Here is a 16,157-nt window from a genome sequence, read left to right on the forward strand (position 1 = left end):
ATAGAAAATCAATATGTGCTGGCACACAGTGGCTTTATTTTCATGAAAATTGGCATGAAATCCTCTGCTTTGCTCCAACTATCTTCCTTTGTCCGCCAGTACGGGTGTTCAGCACCATCCTGTGCTACAGACATGTTGCGTGGAATCCATACAGAGAGGGGATCACAGCTTTGTGATTAAGCTCAAGGATACAGTAAAACCATCGGTGTGTAAATTGTCCCTTAATTTCAATTTAACAGGCAATATCAAAACCCAATTAAAAATCAAACAATGAAGGAGAAAGAAAAGAGAGATACGAGTTATGAATCCATTTGACCTAAAATTGTTAGGAGGCGCAAATCTGCATTTGCAACAATGTTTGTTTATTAAACTTGTTAGAAAGATTTAATTTGCTTTAGTATTAAATAAGATGGGGGGGAGGGGGCAATGAGGAATTAATTTGGTGGCCTTGTAGCCGTTGAATATTGAAATATACCCTGTTGATATGCAATTTTTTTTTTTTGAGATTATTGAAGATAACTGGTTTGGTGTCCTTGAAGCAAAGTGAGTGGAGATGTCTCATAACCAGAACTTAATGATTTAACCCTGCAACGTTTAGCTCCAAACTTGAAGTCAAGATTTAATTTGAGACACTGCCCTCTAGACTGATGTCTTCTTGGAGGGTGACAAGATTGCAGGGTGAGCCTACCTGGGGGAAAAAAGCAGGGAACAGTAAAGCTCAGGCATTGCCTGTTGTGATGGTTGCAGCAGTGAGAAAAACAGAAATTAACATTTTAATAAACTTCCACATGAGCAATTTCTTAAAGGCTTTTTAAGTTCCCCTTCCCTGATCTCTTGCTGTTGGCAGGCTTTGTTTTCTACTCCGATATGCCTTCATTTTTTTTTCACAATGTTCTTCTTCCTGTTCCCAGTTTGCCCAACCTCTAATTTTCATGTCAGAGTGAATTATGAAGAACAATGTTTTCTCCCCCCTTCTTTCCCCCTGCTTCTAACTCAGAAAAGGTTCCCTTTTCCTTCATTAATATATCTGCCTGGTGCTTTGTCAGGAACCAAATGGCAAACCTGTGCTGTGCTTTGGCTTTGCATAAGACACTTTGAGGCTCTGCTTCCAGCTCACTAATAAGCTTTCCATTCATCTGTGAAATGCATTTTTCATTCAGTTAGTCTTTAATTTGAAATGCCTGATGTGTCAAAGTGTCCTCAGAGATACAGCACAGAGAGCATCAGGGAGAACCCAGACCGGTTGTGCTGCTGCCTCTCCAGGCACAGTTGAATTGCTGGATGATTTGTTGGGATTAGCAGTGATTGAGGGCTCTTATGAGGTCTCTGCTCCTGTGTACAGCTCATCTGAGGGAAATACCACCACGCAGCTGGTGGAGTTGGCTATCACGGGACATTTTGCCTATTACAGCTGCTCCTAATGCTTGTGAGGGGTTACAGTTATGTTGGTGGATGGGATTTGAAGGCTTTAGGGAGCTCCCAAAGAAGTCACCCTAAAAATTCGATTTAATATGCAGCATATAAGAAAAGTCAGATGAGTAAAGGATCGCTTTGCAGGATCAATTGCAACGTGCAGGCAACAGGGAGATGCTATGAGATGCTGCTAACCAAGAGAGCTCAAAAATGATGAATTTTGCCCCAAGAAACAAGGTTTTGACATCATATGGGTTAGATTCTTATTCTGGTAACAGCTGGTAAAGCTTGCTATGAAAAGATTTCTCTGCATCTTTTTCATGGTTTGTAATATTTTCACATAGTCTGTTCCATATGTGAACTGTGATTTTGCTTTTTCTGTCCCCAGATGAATGCAGTATTCCACTCCAACATCCAAGAGGGCATCCGACACTATTATGATGACCTCGACTTCAAGAATATCTTGGATTTTGTACAAGAAAAGGTTTGATTTTGCACAGGGGACAGCACTGGGGAGGTCTGCCTGTGAAGTTTTTCAAGCATATTATACTGCTGTGAATGGGAAACATAATGAGTGATTAACCTTGTGCATCATTGAAGCAGAAGCATTAATTTTCACTGCCCTTTTAGATTTTATTTCTTAAAATCATTGAATATCCCACGTTGGAAGGGACTGATCATCAGGTCATAGAATCATAGAGTGGTTTGGGTTGGAAAGAACCTTAAAGATCGTCTAATTCCAACCCTGACACATATCACTAGACCAAGTTGCCCAAAGCCCCATCCAGCCTGGCCTTGACCACTTCCAAGGGTAGGGCATCCACAGCTTCTCTGGGCAACCTGTTCCAGTGCCTCACCACCCACACAGGAAAGAGTTTCTTCCTTATATCTAACATAAATATACACGTTTTAGTTTAAAACCATTACTCCTTGTCCTATCACTACATGCCCTAGCCCACTTTACATATTGGAAGGCTGCTCAAAGGTCTCCCTCTTCTCCAGGTTGAACAACCCCAACTCTCTTAGCCTGTCTTCATAGGCTCTGAACATCTTTTGTGGCTCTCCTCTGTACCCACTCCAACAGGTCCATGTCTTTCTGATGTTGGGGGCCCCAGAGCTGAACACAGTACTCTAGGTCATGTTTCACTCTAGGTGGAGTCCAAGTCCTGGCTCCCCACAGGAGCACACAAAATTCAATCGTATTCGTAAGACCATTGTCCAAACACTTCTTGAACTCCAGCAGGAGTGACCACTTACCTGTTTCAGTGCCCGACCACCCTCCCGGTGAAGAACCTTTTCCTAATATCCAGCCTGAACCTCCCCTGCCACAGCTCCATGCCATTCCCTCGGGTCCCATCACTGTCACCAGAGAGCGGGGAGCAGCACCTGCCCCCAGCCTCGCTCCCCTTGAGAGGAAGCTGCAGGCCACCATGAGGCCTCCCCTCTGTCTCCTCTTCTCTGGGCTGAACAAATCAAGTGATCTCAGCCACTCCTCCTACATCTTCTCCTCTAGGCTTTTCACCATTTTTGTTGCCTTCCTTTGCATGCTCTCTCATAGTTTTATGTCCTTCTTCTACACTGGCACCCCAAACTGTGCATGGTGCTTGAGGTGAGGCCTCACCAGCGCAGAGCAGAGCGGGACAGCCACTTCCTTGAGCGGCTGGCAGTGCTGTGCCTAAAGCAGCCCAGGGTACGGTCAGCCCGTTTGGCTGCCAGGACACACTGCTGGCTTGTGTTCAACTTGCCATCAAACAGAACCCCCAGATCCCTCTCCGGGGGGCTGCTCTCCAGCCTCTCATCCCCCAGTCTGTATGCATAGCCAGGGTTGCCCCGTCCCAGGTGCAGAATCCAGCACTTGCTCTTGTTAAACTTCCTGTGGTTGGTGATTGCCCAGCCCTCCAGTTTGTCAAGATCTCTCTGCAAGGCCTCTCTGCCCTCAAGGGAGTCAGCAGCTTCTCCTAATTTAGTATCAGCTGCAAGCTTACTTAGTATGCATTCCAGTCCTGCATCCAGATCATGTATAAAACACTGAAGAAAACTGGCCCCAAAATGGAGCCCTGGGGAACCCCATTAGTGACTAGCCATCAGCCCGATGCAACCCTGACTGTAACACTTCGAGCCCAATCCATCAGCCAAATGTTGAGCCATCATAATATCTCTCTTAGCATGGTGATTCATATCTTCATTTGAATTGCTCTTTTTGCCTGGCTTTGCACTGTGCTGCTCTCCAAGCCTATTCCACAGGTGGTTTTGGCCAGCCTGTGCTCTTGTGAGAACTATGAAGAGCATGTTCAGTTCTGTAATGGAGCACAGACAAGGAGACCCCACCCATTTATTTATCTTTCCCATTCCTGATTGAAAACTGCCTGATTTTTTTTTATTGCTATCACAAACTGCATGGAAACAGTAGGTGTAGGAATGAAATAGTATGTGCAAAAGTTGCTTTGGGAATGCGGTAACCCTTAGGTAGGCCACCTTAGATAACTTTGTTTTCTGGGACATGTCATCTGCAGCCAGGCAAGCACTTGACTGATTGCTGATAATGTGTTTCCACATGGTAGCTGTGAGGAGAGCGCCTAGCTTTCCGTGGGCAGCACTGCAAGCTGCCCCATGGACTGGTGAGAGAGGTGCTAGTCCTCACCTTATCTGGTGTTGGGGCTTGGCAAAGTCTCCTCTAGTTTTTTGGTTTTTGTTTTTGTTTTTGTTTTTTAATTGTGTGGTTTCACGTCTCTTAACCCTGATACCTGATGCTTAGAGCCTTCCAGGTCTTGGCAGCATCCATCCCTTATTCTCAAGCCAACCCGCAGTTCGATAAACTATTCACCTTACAGCTGTCTTTTTTTAACCAAACTTTTGATATGCCTCTGCCACTGTTGCCTCGTATTTCATGCACTGCATAGTTTTTTGAGTTGCCTGTGATTGCTAGTCCTGCTTTTTATTAAATTAAAATGCCTTCCTAATTACTGCCCTCTACCTCCAGCTAGATGATTTCCGACAAGCTCCTTCCCTTCCATCTCACAAAACCCCAGGTAATCATGCTTCAGCAAAGCAGTGATGCATCCCTCCAAGTACACTGAAAAGCCAGACTGAGGGAATAATCCGTGATGTGGTACCACTCAGAAACAAAATCCCTAATTTATACACAGGATTAAGGCGAGAGATTGAGTTGTGTTGCCAGCAATAGGTTATTGATGAAACTCTGCCTTGCTAACCATTCTCTGAGAAGCTGTTTTGCTGCAGTATAGTTTAGGACACACTTTGTATCACACATGCATTCAGCAGAGAGCTTGCAGACCTAATTTAAAGTCAAACTTGAAGCTTTTGTCCACACCATTAAGAGTATGGCCAGTTTGGACAAGTATGGTTGGCTCTAACATATTATTTGTTTTTCCAGTAAAGTGAGAAGCTGCTCCTGGGAATTAAGGGAAAGCAGATTTGCTGCTGTTTTGAGCGAGGATATGAAGTTTGACTGTTATTTGTGTTACTGTGAAAGGAAACACTCGGCTCAAAGCATTTGATGAATTCTTTGAGGAAAAAAAAAAAAGTAGAAAAAGCAAAACCTCAAGATCTAGGAGAAGTAAAAGGGAGAAATCACATCCAAGCTGCATGCTCACAGCTTGGTTTTGCCAGCAGAGCTGCTTTACAGAGCTGCTTTCTCTCACCTCAGGTTGATTTCTCTCCTTTCATTGTGGCTTGGAGCATCATAAATATATGAATCTTATCTCTAGCTTTGAAGGAGACCAAGAAGCTCCTTCCTCTTTGATGTAGTTGAAATTTAAGGCTGGTAGTGACCTCCACACTCCCCTCTCTTTTTAAGTACCTACTTCAGTCTCTTGGAGTTGTCATTACTGAACCAAATGCATTAATAAAACTGGGAGACCTCTAAAGGTTTCAAGACTTGACTGATCTCAGGAAGGATCTTAATCTTTTTTTAAAGTTTGGCTCCGACCTCTCTAAAAAGGTGCTGTAATTCAGTCCTCTCTGTATAAAAGATAAATGGATGCTGCCACGAGCCAACACAAATACATGTGGGAGCCATCCTCGATGAGCCCTGGCAAGGAGGTTAGACCACAGATCTCCAGATAAAGCAGATCGGTTTGCGGGAAGGTTTCTGTATCTCCAAACAAGCAAGGACTAGGCACTTATCGTATAATCCTACCCCCTTTTTATGACATTTTCCTGTCTACTTCCTCACTTGAGCTTTTGTTTAAGTTTTCAGGGGGAGATATTCATCTCATAGTGTCTCTCTCTGTACTTAGAAGTTATGGCTACTTCTAATATTGCTGATAAGTTTTTAGCATCCGCATATTTTCTTTTGTAGCAAGAGAAGGAGCTTTGCAAGAACTTGCAGCTCATTGCTGTGAGTTTTTGTATTAGAGTATAATTTGCAAGCCAGGAACGACAGCAACATCAGCAATTGAAATGTATCCTACTGAGATAGGAGTGAGGAGAAGCAGGGCAGAAGCGTAACTTCTTTTAAGAGAGAAAATCGCAGCATTCTTGCATTCTTGCTGTTTTAGGCATTATGCTCAGCAACACTTGGATTAGATAAAAAAAATGGTGGAGTTGCTGATGCCAGTGGTCTCATAATGACTTGGACTTGGCTCCTGTAGGGCTTTTACAAGACCTGAGCAGCCCAGACCACCTTGGAGGGATGAAAATTTGCATCCAGTCTGGAAGGATTTCACCCAGGCTTGGTGGGTTTTGTTTGTTTGGTTTTGTTTGTTTTGTCAAAACACAGGCCCAGAGCACCGTATTATCACCATTTAGTGCTTATTCTTGCCATTTTGGGGGTAAAAATCTTGTCTACTCATTGGTTACCTGGCACACAGCTCATTTAGCTCAGGCAAAACCATGCTACACCCCTTAGGTATTAAATTTTGCTTAAACCCTCTCTCAAGCAATGCTTTGAATTAGAGCTGACTGCTTCCAAACATGTAAACCAGTATCGTACATTAAAATAAGTAATTATGGTCCTTTCCTAAATAACAGATGTACATAGAAGTGCCAGACAGCAATTATTACATTACCCTGATTATGGCACAAATAAGGCGGTTTTACGTGCCAACACCTACTTGGTCTTGCTGCCTGTGAACAGGAAGGTATTGAAATAAATTTGCTTTAAAAATAGTATTTACACATTTATATTATTCGTTTTTGCTGAACTACTGCCCTTTGCACCCCATGGATGCAAGGCTGGAGACCAAAATGACTCAGTTTGCTGAAAATCACTAACTGCAGCTCTGTGCTGCTCCTTGCTTTGTGTCTTTTGAATGGTTTGCTGAGTGCAGGTGGGAGAGGAGAGTTCAAACCACTTTGCTGAGAACAGGAATTGAATTTCAAAGCACTGATAGTGCTGTGGTTCTTGCTCATACCTGAGCAGCTCCAACCTCAAAGTAAGGCTTGGAGAGCTGAAGGCGTTATGCTTGCAAACCTGCATCTTTATTCTTCAGGTAGAATAAAGGCAGCTTCCACCAGCGTGGCTCGTTTTAGTGCATTGCTTTGAGGCCACTGTACAGGGCTATGGTCGTTAGCCATAATAAGCCTGCATGTCAGGGGTTGTAGCAGCAGTACTCGATGCATAGCACTTCTTGGACTTTTTTTTGTTTTTTTTTTTTTCCTCCTGTGTGTTAGCCCTCTCTGAGGTCTGGGAACCAATATGAAAGTAAAACACAGACCCAGATCTGTCTCCACTTATGAAAAATAAATCCAGGCACAACAGTAGTTCAGCCTAAACCTCTCTTTGCAGAGAAGAAAACACCCTGGTGAGGCTTCCCAGCAGCTAGTAACACTCATTACAATGATTTTGTACCAATTTTTGCAGAATTATAAAAGCAAATGGAAGAAACTTCTTTGCAGCACAGGAATACAGAGCAGGGTAGGAATATCCAATATCCCTTTAGGGGTTTTTCTCTCCTCTGTCCGGACAAGTTTTGCAAGCTTGTCTCCCTTGCTGATACAGATGTGATTAAAAGTAATAGAGGAATTAAAGGTAGGAAGTTAGTAATTAGTTTTCAATTTGTGGGCTGGCAGCTTCTGGCCATATCTGCCCATTTGGGCATGGGAGGAGGCCATGAGGACCCAAGGAGCTGATGGCTTTTCCTGCTCCTTTTTGCCAAGTATTGCCACCAACCTACGAGCAGGAGAGGGAACAGATACTCATGGGGTATTAATTAAACTTGTCCTGAAAACTGCTCCTTGGAGACTGTGGTGCTTACAGAAATGGGGAAAACCTCAAATTTTCTGTCTTGTCAAGCACACACACAGCTCTCCTGCCCACTTCAGGCTTTTCTTTCTGGGGGGAAATGTAAAGATTCAAGCTTGTTTAGCAAGAGAAGGGATGATTTGATATGTAATAAGCCCAGTTTTATTCCACAGAGAACAGCAAATGACTTTCATTAAACCTTTTTTTTTTCCCATTATACAAGAAGTAGAAAAAAAGAAGCTTTTTCATTTGTAGCTGCAGCATTTGATCTCTAATTTAACTTAATGGGAAGAGAAATCCCTGTTAGACTGCAGAGTCTTATTAGCATACTGTTGAATAACACCAACTAGTTGAGCAAAGAAATACATTTATTTAAGGTGCTGAAATAGCCATCTCTCCTGCACACCCCAAGAATAGGATGGATTAGTTACCTATAATTAAATCATCTGGAAGAAAGCATGAATGAGCCTGATCTTTCCTGGTCCTGTGAAAGCCAGGATGCCTCCTACACATGCATGCACATCTCTATACCTGCTACACACTTCTAAAATGGGGCTAAACCAGGCTAAACATCTGCTTTAGCTTTTTTGTTTGTGTTTTTGTTTGTTAGTTTTTAACGCAGAGTCTTCTGTTTCCTGGAAAGTAAGAAATAACTGTGGATCTCTTTATACCAGCATTGCAAAACAGCACTGAAGATGCAGTGCAAGGCTGGAGAGGAGATGCATCAGTGAGTTGGAAATGTAGAGGTTTGCTCATCTGCATGTCTCACTCTTTGCTTTTCTTTTGCAGTTTTCTTGCTGTGGTGGTGATGAATACCGAGACTGGGAGGTTAACCTATACCACTCGTGCAATGGCAGTGGGCCACTTGCATGTGGGGTGCCCTACACGTGCTGTATCAGGAAGGTAAAGAAGCCAAGGCATGGAAAGTTTTTACTTCTTGTTTCTGTACTTGAGTTTGTTATTAACTGTGTTGCCATTTTGAAAAGTGGTTTGAGACAGCATCAGCATTTCATGCTAAAGAAACTAAGATATACGTATATATGGGTTGCACTGCATTTTAGTATGGTCTGCTGTTTTAATGCAGCATAAATAACAAAGAACTGGGATATTAATTGCATTTGTATTGTGCCAAGGGGTTGTTAGAAATGCTGAGTTCCCATCTCTCTACCTACTATGGGATGTAATGCTTTGGAGGATGGTTTTGCAAAGACTTAAATGCTTGGCTGTATCACAACGTGGATCCGAGTTAGCTGTTGTCCTTTGTTTTCCTCTGCAAGAGCATACATTTCTCAGCCAGCTGCCACAAGGTTTAGCAGAATGGGGTTCATGTTTGCTGGCATCTGCTTGTAACAAGGAGGTTTTGAGGGTTTTGATGTAAGTGGAGCCATGACAGGAGTTCAATTTGCAACTTGTGCAATTGAATAAAAAAAGTCTTGTGAGCACATGCAACTCCAAGGCTGCATTTCTGACATGCTGTGAACTGGAACAAGGTCTCCTCTTGGAGGGAAGGTTGGGTGTGTTTGCTACTGCATGACCATGAAGGTTTATTAAACTGATTTGCAGAGCTGCAAGCCAAGATTCTCCTATGTAGTGCTGCTGAGACTAAGCTAAGTGCTCTCACACTGTTTTGCTTAATACAATGGTCTGCCTTGTTGCAATCAATCTAACTCATACTGAGGGAAAACAGAAAAGCTCAGCCAAGGCTGGGTAAAAAAGTGCAAATATCCCTGGCTACTGTGCCTAAAAATGATATCCATGGTGCTAAAAATGTGTTACTAGCATAATCCTGACTTTAACGCTAGTGATGGGCCCTGGGAGTCCAAGAGCCCTGAGTTGGAGGACCATGACTGGGGAACAATAAACTCTCAGCCAACTCTGAACTTGTGAAGGATTTGCTGCTCCAGCTAGATGCACATTAGTCTGACGGGATTCATCAAGAAGAGCTGGCTGATGTCACCACTAGACCCCTCTCAGTTATTTCTCAATGGCCTTGGGAATCTGGAGTGATCCCAGTTGACTGGAAGCTTGCAAATGTTGTCCCAGTTTCCAAGAAGGCTAAGAAAGAAGGCCCTGGTAATTACAGGCCTGTCAGCTCATATCAGTGCCTGGCAAAATTATGGAGAAGAGTATTCTGGAAGCTACTGAAAACCACCTGAAAGACAACACAGTCATTTGTCACAGCCAACATGGGCTTACAAGGAAAGTCCTGTTTAACTAACCAAATTTCCTTTTACAACAACGTTACCCACATAGCTGACCAAGGGAAACCTGTAAATGTGAAATTTTTGGAAGTCAGCAAAGCTCTTGATCCTGTTTCTTACAGTATCCTTCTGGAAAAAACGTCCAGCATACAGCTAGAAAAATACATGCTACAAAGGGTGAACAACTGGCTGACAGGCTGGGCTCAAAGGGTAAACTGGGTTACATTGGGCTGGTGTCTAATGGGAACTAATGGAGTTCCCCAGGGCTCCATTTTGGGGCCAGTTTTCTTCAGTGTTTTATACATGATCTGGATGCAGGACTGGAATACATGCTAAGTAAGCTTGCAGCTGATACTAAATTAGGAGAAGCTGCTGACACCCTTGAGGGCAGAGAGGCCTTGCAGAGAGATCTTGACAAATCACCATCCGCAGGAATTTTAACAAGAGCAAGTGCTGGATTCTGCACCTGGGACGGGGCAACCCTGGCTATGCATACAGACTGGGGGACGGGAGGCTGGAGAGCAGCCCCCCGGAGAGGGATCTGGGGGTTCTGTTTGATGGCAAGTTGAACACAAGCCAGCAGTGTGCCCTGGCAGCCAAATGCACTGACCATACCCTGGGCTGCTTTAGGCACAGCACTGCCAGCTGCTCAAGGAAGTGGCTGTCCCACTCTGCTCTGCGCTGGTGAAGCCTCACCTCAAGCAGCATGCAAAAAAATGGTGAAAAGTCTAGCGGAGAAGATGTAGGAGGAGTGGCTGAGGTCACTTGATTTGTTCAGCCCAGAGAAGAGGAGACAGAGGGGAGGCCTCATGGTGGCCTGCAGCTTCCTCTCAAGGGGAGCGAGGCGGGGGGCAGGCGCTGCTCCCCGCTCTCTGGTGACAGCGATGGGACCCAAGGGAACGGCATGGAGCTGTGGCAGGGGAGGTTCAGGCTGGATATTAGGAAAAGGTTCTTCACCGGGAGGGTGGTCGGGCACTGAAACAGGTAAGTGGTCACTCCTGCTGGAGTTTGAGAAGTGTTTGGACAATGGTCTTACAAATACGGTTGAATTTTGTGTGCTCCTGTGTGGAGCCAGAAGTTGGAGTCGATATTTGTGGGTCCTTTCCAATTCATTATACTCTATTATTCTGTGATCCCAGTGGCAAAACCTCCTTGGAATTAAGAGCAACAGGCAGCATTACCTCTGAAACCTGGCCATTCCCCAAGCTTTATGAATTCCACAAGGAAAATATAGCATAAATCTCTTATTGTTGTTAGCTTTTTTATTTTTTTAAGGGAAAAAGAGGAACTGTGAGGTGTTTTATTATTGGTCTAAGCATGACATGCAAATCAGCTGCAAAAATGATTTTTATCTCTAATCAGGGTGTTGATTAAGGATCTTTGCCAGCTCCTGAAGTTGAATTAGAAATTCGTATGTTGTCCTTTTCTATTGGTAGTGAGTATGTGTTGGAGAAAGTCAGGTGCATTTTTCATTATTTTTACACTCCCCGTGGTATGTTGGAACAATGTGGGTAACAGAACACCTTTGCCTGACGGGCACTGTTCAAGTTATAAAAATCACAGATGTGTAATATAGTGGGATAAGAAATAAGGCAACTTTCTGGCTTCACATTTTAATGAGCCATGTCTGGAGGATGCTCTAGCAAAGGACTCCAGCCCCTAGGAGGGAGTGTTGATGGCAAATTCTGTACATTTTTTTCAAGAGTTAAAGCCTGTGAATGTGTCTCTGACTGCCAGAGAGGTTTTATTGAAAGTGAGACCTTGCCAAATGAATCTAAATCTCCACATTGAATGAAACTCTTTCTTGGCAGGAGCAGTAACAAGGTAGATAGATGTGGCCTCTTTCTTCATTTATTTGTTTTTTTGGCACTGCTTTTGGTTAAGAATCCATCGCTATACAATATCAATAGTATATTAAATGGGTTAGGAGAGCAAGATCCCTTGGAAATTTTCCACTCTCTGTGGCACAGAACAAGCTAATAAAAATATTTTTAACAACAGAATAAAAAATAATAAAAATAAAAAATAATAAAAAACATAATTGCATGTTAATAATAAGTGCATAATTGCATTATAATAATTGCATAATTGCTATTGCAAGTCTCAGTATAGTTGTTACCTGAAATTGCAAAGTTGTTGTGGAGGTTTTCCTTGCAGGCTGAGAAGATGGGAAAAGCACCTCAGGATGAAGACGGTACCTGTGTATGATACTCTGGACATACCATGTTGTTCTGAGCAATGTACAAACCCTGTTCAAAATCCTTTCTTCCAAAATATGCTACTTAAAGGCTGAAGAGACGATTTTGCCTTGGCCCTGCAGTTGGAGGGATAACTAAAGGCCACACTTGGCATGTGTATGTTTCCCACAGTATTCTCCTGGGGAAACTGGCTGCCAGTGGCCTGGACCGGTATACTCTTTTCTGGGTAAAGAACTGGCTGGAGGGCTGTGCCCAGTGGGTAGTGGTTAGTGGAGTTAAGTCCAGCCGGCATCCCGTCACAAGTGGTATCCCCCAGGGGTCGGTACTGGGGCCTACCTTGTTTAATACCTTTATTGATGACCTAGATGAGGGGGTTGAGTTTACCCTCAGTAAGTTTGCAGATGACACCAAGCTGGGAGGTAGTGTCAATCTGCCTGAGGTAAGGTGGCCCCTCAGAGGGATCTGGATGGGCTGACTGCTGGACTGAGGCAAATGGGATGAGGTTCAACAAGGCCAAGTGCCGAGTCCTGCACTTTGGCCACGATAACCTCATGCAATGCTGTAGGCTTGGGGCAGAGTGGCTAGAAGACTGTGAAGAGGAAAGGGACCTGGGAGTGTTGATCAATGCTCGACTGAACATGAGCCGGCAGTGTGCCCAGGTGGCCAAGAAGGCCAACGGCATCCTGGCTTGTATCAGGAATAGTGCAGCCAGCAGGACCAGGGAGGTGATCATCCCCCTGTACTCAGCTCTGGTGGGGCCACACCTTGAGTACTATGTTCAGTTTTGGGCCCCTCACTACAAGAAAGACGACAAGGCCTTGGAATGTGTCCAGGGAGGGACAACAACACTGGTGAGGGATGAGGAGCACAGGTCTTATGAGGAGTGGCTGAGGGAGCTGGGATTGTTTAGTCTGGAGAAGAGGAGGCTCAGGGGAGACCTCATTGCGCTCTACAGCGTCCTGAAGAGAGGTTGCGATGAGGAGGGGGTTGGCCTCTTCTCCCAGATAACAAATGACAGGACTCAAGGAAATGGCCACAAGTTGAGCCAGGGGAGATTTAGATTAGATATCGGGAAAAAAAATCTCTCAAAGAGTGGTCAGGTGCTGGAACAGCCTGCCCAGGGAGGTGGTGGAATCACCGTCCCTGGCAGTGTTCAGGAAGCGCCTGGACAAAGTGCTATGATATATGATTTAGTAGCTTAGTGGGTAGTATTGGTGATAGGAGGATGGTTGGACTAGATGATCTTGTGGGTCCTTTCCAACCTTGTGTTTCTATGATTCTATGAATTTGTCTGTGCTGAACCACAATGGTCTCTCCACTGTGAATAACCCTTGTACCAACCAGTTTAAATAAACCAGTTTGTAGGGCAAGAAACCCTTTTCTTCTTTTGCAACAAAATGTTGCTAAGACAGTATCTTCATCACTAAGTACTTTTCTAAATGGTTTTCCACTGCAGTTAGGCCTTCTCCTGTGGAAGGCACAGGGTAGCTGTGCCTCTGCCAAACACGGTGTCTCTGAACCCCTCGTGAAATATCTGATTTTGGTAGGGGGGAAACTGTTGGTTAAAAGAAAAGTGCAAGCCTTGCAGTCCTCTGCCCTTGGTGGGTTTTAAACGTCTGCATTTGCTGCTGTTTTGTGATCTCTGAAGGCACCAAAATTCACTTGGGAAGACTAAGGACGTCTGCCGGTTTTTATGTTAGAAATATCAGTTCTGCTCTGACTTTCACTTCCATGCAAGACAATAACAAAGATAAATCAAGGCTAAAAACTCACTTTTCCACACTTCACCCAAATACAAGCTGTTGAGGGAATTACTCAAGTGGATGGTCAGAATTGGAGATGATTGAGAAACCCTTCACTATTTGATACAAGAAGGAAGAAAATTGGTGATGAATTTGCACCATAGACAGATGTTGTTCAAATGGGTAAGTCCTATAGAAAGCTATGATGTTTCACCAGCAAGGATCCCATGATGTCCGTGGAAGTGAGTCTGAAAAGCAAGGATAACTGAAAGCTGCCAAGAACAATGCTTTAGTTTTTCTTTGTTATTTGTTTTTGTTTGGTTGTTTTGTTTTGTTGTTGTTGTTGGTTTTTGTGTTGGTTTTTTTTTTTTTTTTTTTTTAAATGAAAACCAAATGGTTCCTGGATCATGTGCATATTCCTTTATACCACTATTGGCAACAGCATGTGCCTTAAGAATGTCACAAATTCTCCTTATTCTGAGGGCTTCCTGTTTCATGGTCCCAATGTAGCATGAGACCTCCCCAGAAGTTCCAGTGGGCATTTTGCTGCTGATTTCTGGATGTCCCCACAAGCCTTTAATATGCACAAGGACTAATTATTCTCCTTAACTATGCCCAGTTTATAAATAGTGTATTGAAGTGGTGAGAGATGGTTGTGGTTTGTGGTTTTTTTTGATAGCCCTGTCAGTAATGTACAGAGGTACAGATGCTCTTGGTAGTGTATTGCTGGAATAATTTCCCTGCCAATTACGGAAGGAACAAGCTGCAGCTTTATGGCTGGAGCCTGTCTGAAGGTGCACATTTCTTTTATGCTGTGTCTTGCAGGAAAGTATAATTTACCCCTAAATGTGCACATTTCTCTTTTTCATCTCTGTGCCTCTAAAGCACAGGAAGTTTTTGTTTTGTTGTTCAGGAGCTTTTACTGGTTGTCAAAGTCATCTTACTGAAAGTGTAATAATTTCAGCATGTTATTATTTCATGGGTACGAGGCCCCTTTAGAAATACATGGTGTTATGGAAGCTGCTGTTTTATTCATGAAATAAGCCATAAATAAATAAATAAATAAATAAATAAAGATCGATCCTGAGAGGTGCAAAGTACCCAGCTAGCTGTTCTGGAGCTACCTCATAGCTTTGCTTTTTCTGGGATGAGCAAGAATTGGTTTTGTAACTGGTGTTAAAAAATGTTGTAATCAATTCAAAAACGTATCCTCTTCCGTCCTGATGGAAGCAGAGGAATTTGGTTTGATTTAATTTTATAGAGCTACTGAATAGCAGTATTTGGCTGGGATTTCTGCAACTTTCGAAATGATTTTTTTTTTTTTGGGCCAACAAAGGTCTAAGCATTGTGGATCCCTAAAATCCTTGGGTTTCTCCCCAAAGTGCTGGGAGACTTTTGTGAAATTCCCCCTTGATTTCTGTAGAACTGAATACATTTAATCTTGGTGAAATTACCTTTTTTTTAAGGAGAAACATGACTGAATATGTGAGAAAAAGTGGCTGGAATTAAACAAGGAGAAAATCAAGGTAACATTTTAAAGAACCACTTTACTAAATTCTCACACAACGTGGAGTTGCTTTCAGCTCAAATCACTGGACATTCCCGTGTCACTGGATAGGGGAATGCTGAGCAGACTCTGAAATGGCAGAAACCAGAGAGACAGGTAGTTTAAAAGAATAATTTTTCAAAACACAACTTATTGCTGGCCCAAGCCAAGCTGGCATCCATAATATCAGCAGTGCATTTGAGGAAAAAGTATTAAATGGAAACAAAATGAAGTTTGAGGCTTACTGTTTGCCTTGTGCTATGCTGAATGGTCAAGGCAACTGGGCAAGCTTTTCTATTTATTTTTATTTTTATTCTTTTTTTACTGTCCCCTTTGGTTTCCTCCAACCTAAGTTTGCACTAATTCTCTGTCCACAGGTCCCTGGAGAAGTCATTAACACGCTATGTGGATACAGGACACTCGATAAAGAGGTAACCTTTGCTTTTTCCTTCCTATGTACAATATTTTTTTGTAAAACCCTTCCTGAAACCATTTTAAAAAAATGTTTATCTTCATGGAAACCCTGCCTCACAATGGGAATCTCTTCCCCACCAGGGACAGCTGTTACTGCAGCTGTATATAAATTTATTTTTATTTCTTTTCACTAGCATCCCTGCACAGGCTTGCAGAGTGTGAGCAGTCTCATTTATGTAGTCTCTGCAGGCTTTGGTATGGCATTTTTCAGAGTAATGAGCTCTCTACTGGATGAGTCCCAGGAAATGCTGGCCCTGAGTTGTGATTTGAGGCTTGGTGGTAGGAGAGAAATTGCTTTTGAGGCCCTCAGGGGTGACTGTGGGTTGTATCACAGCAGAGAGCTGCAGTATGACCTGTAACTTTAAGGGACTGTTTTTT

The 16,157-nt window shown here is 43.3% G+C and overlaps 1 protein-coding gene across 4 annotated transcripts in view; it reads left to right on the plus strand.

Annotated features, from left to right (window-relative positions):
• LOC310886671 (tetraspanin-15-like) overlaps positions 1–16,157 on the plus strand; it is an 81,119-nt gene that overhangs the window by 49,743 nt on the left and 15,219 nt on the right. For all 4 annotated transcript variants that reach the window (XR_014575415.1, XM_083811559.1, XM_083811560.1 and 1 more), the window contains 3 exons: positions 1,802–1,897; positions 8,408–8,521; positions 15,683–15,736. Coding sequence is in view for 3 of the 4 variants with exons in the window: in XM_083811559.1 (XP_083667685.1) it covers positions 1,802–1,897; positions 8,408–8,521; positions 15,683–15,736 (264 nt within the window). In the remaining variant the exon portion in view is untranslated. The remainder of the gene's footprint in view (positions 1–1,801; positions 1,898–8,407; positions 8,522–15,682; positions 15,737–16,157) is intronic.

The sequence above is a fragment of the Anser anser genome, assembly GCF_964211835.1.
Source record: "Anser anser genome assembly, chromosome: 26".
NCBI classification, from domain to species: Eukaryota; Metazoa; Chordata; class Aves; order Anseriformes; family Anatidae; genus Anser; species Anser anser.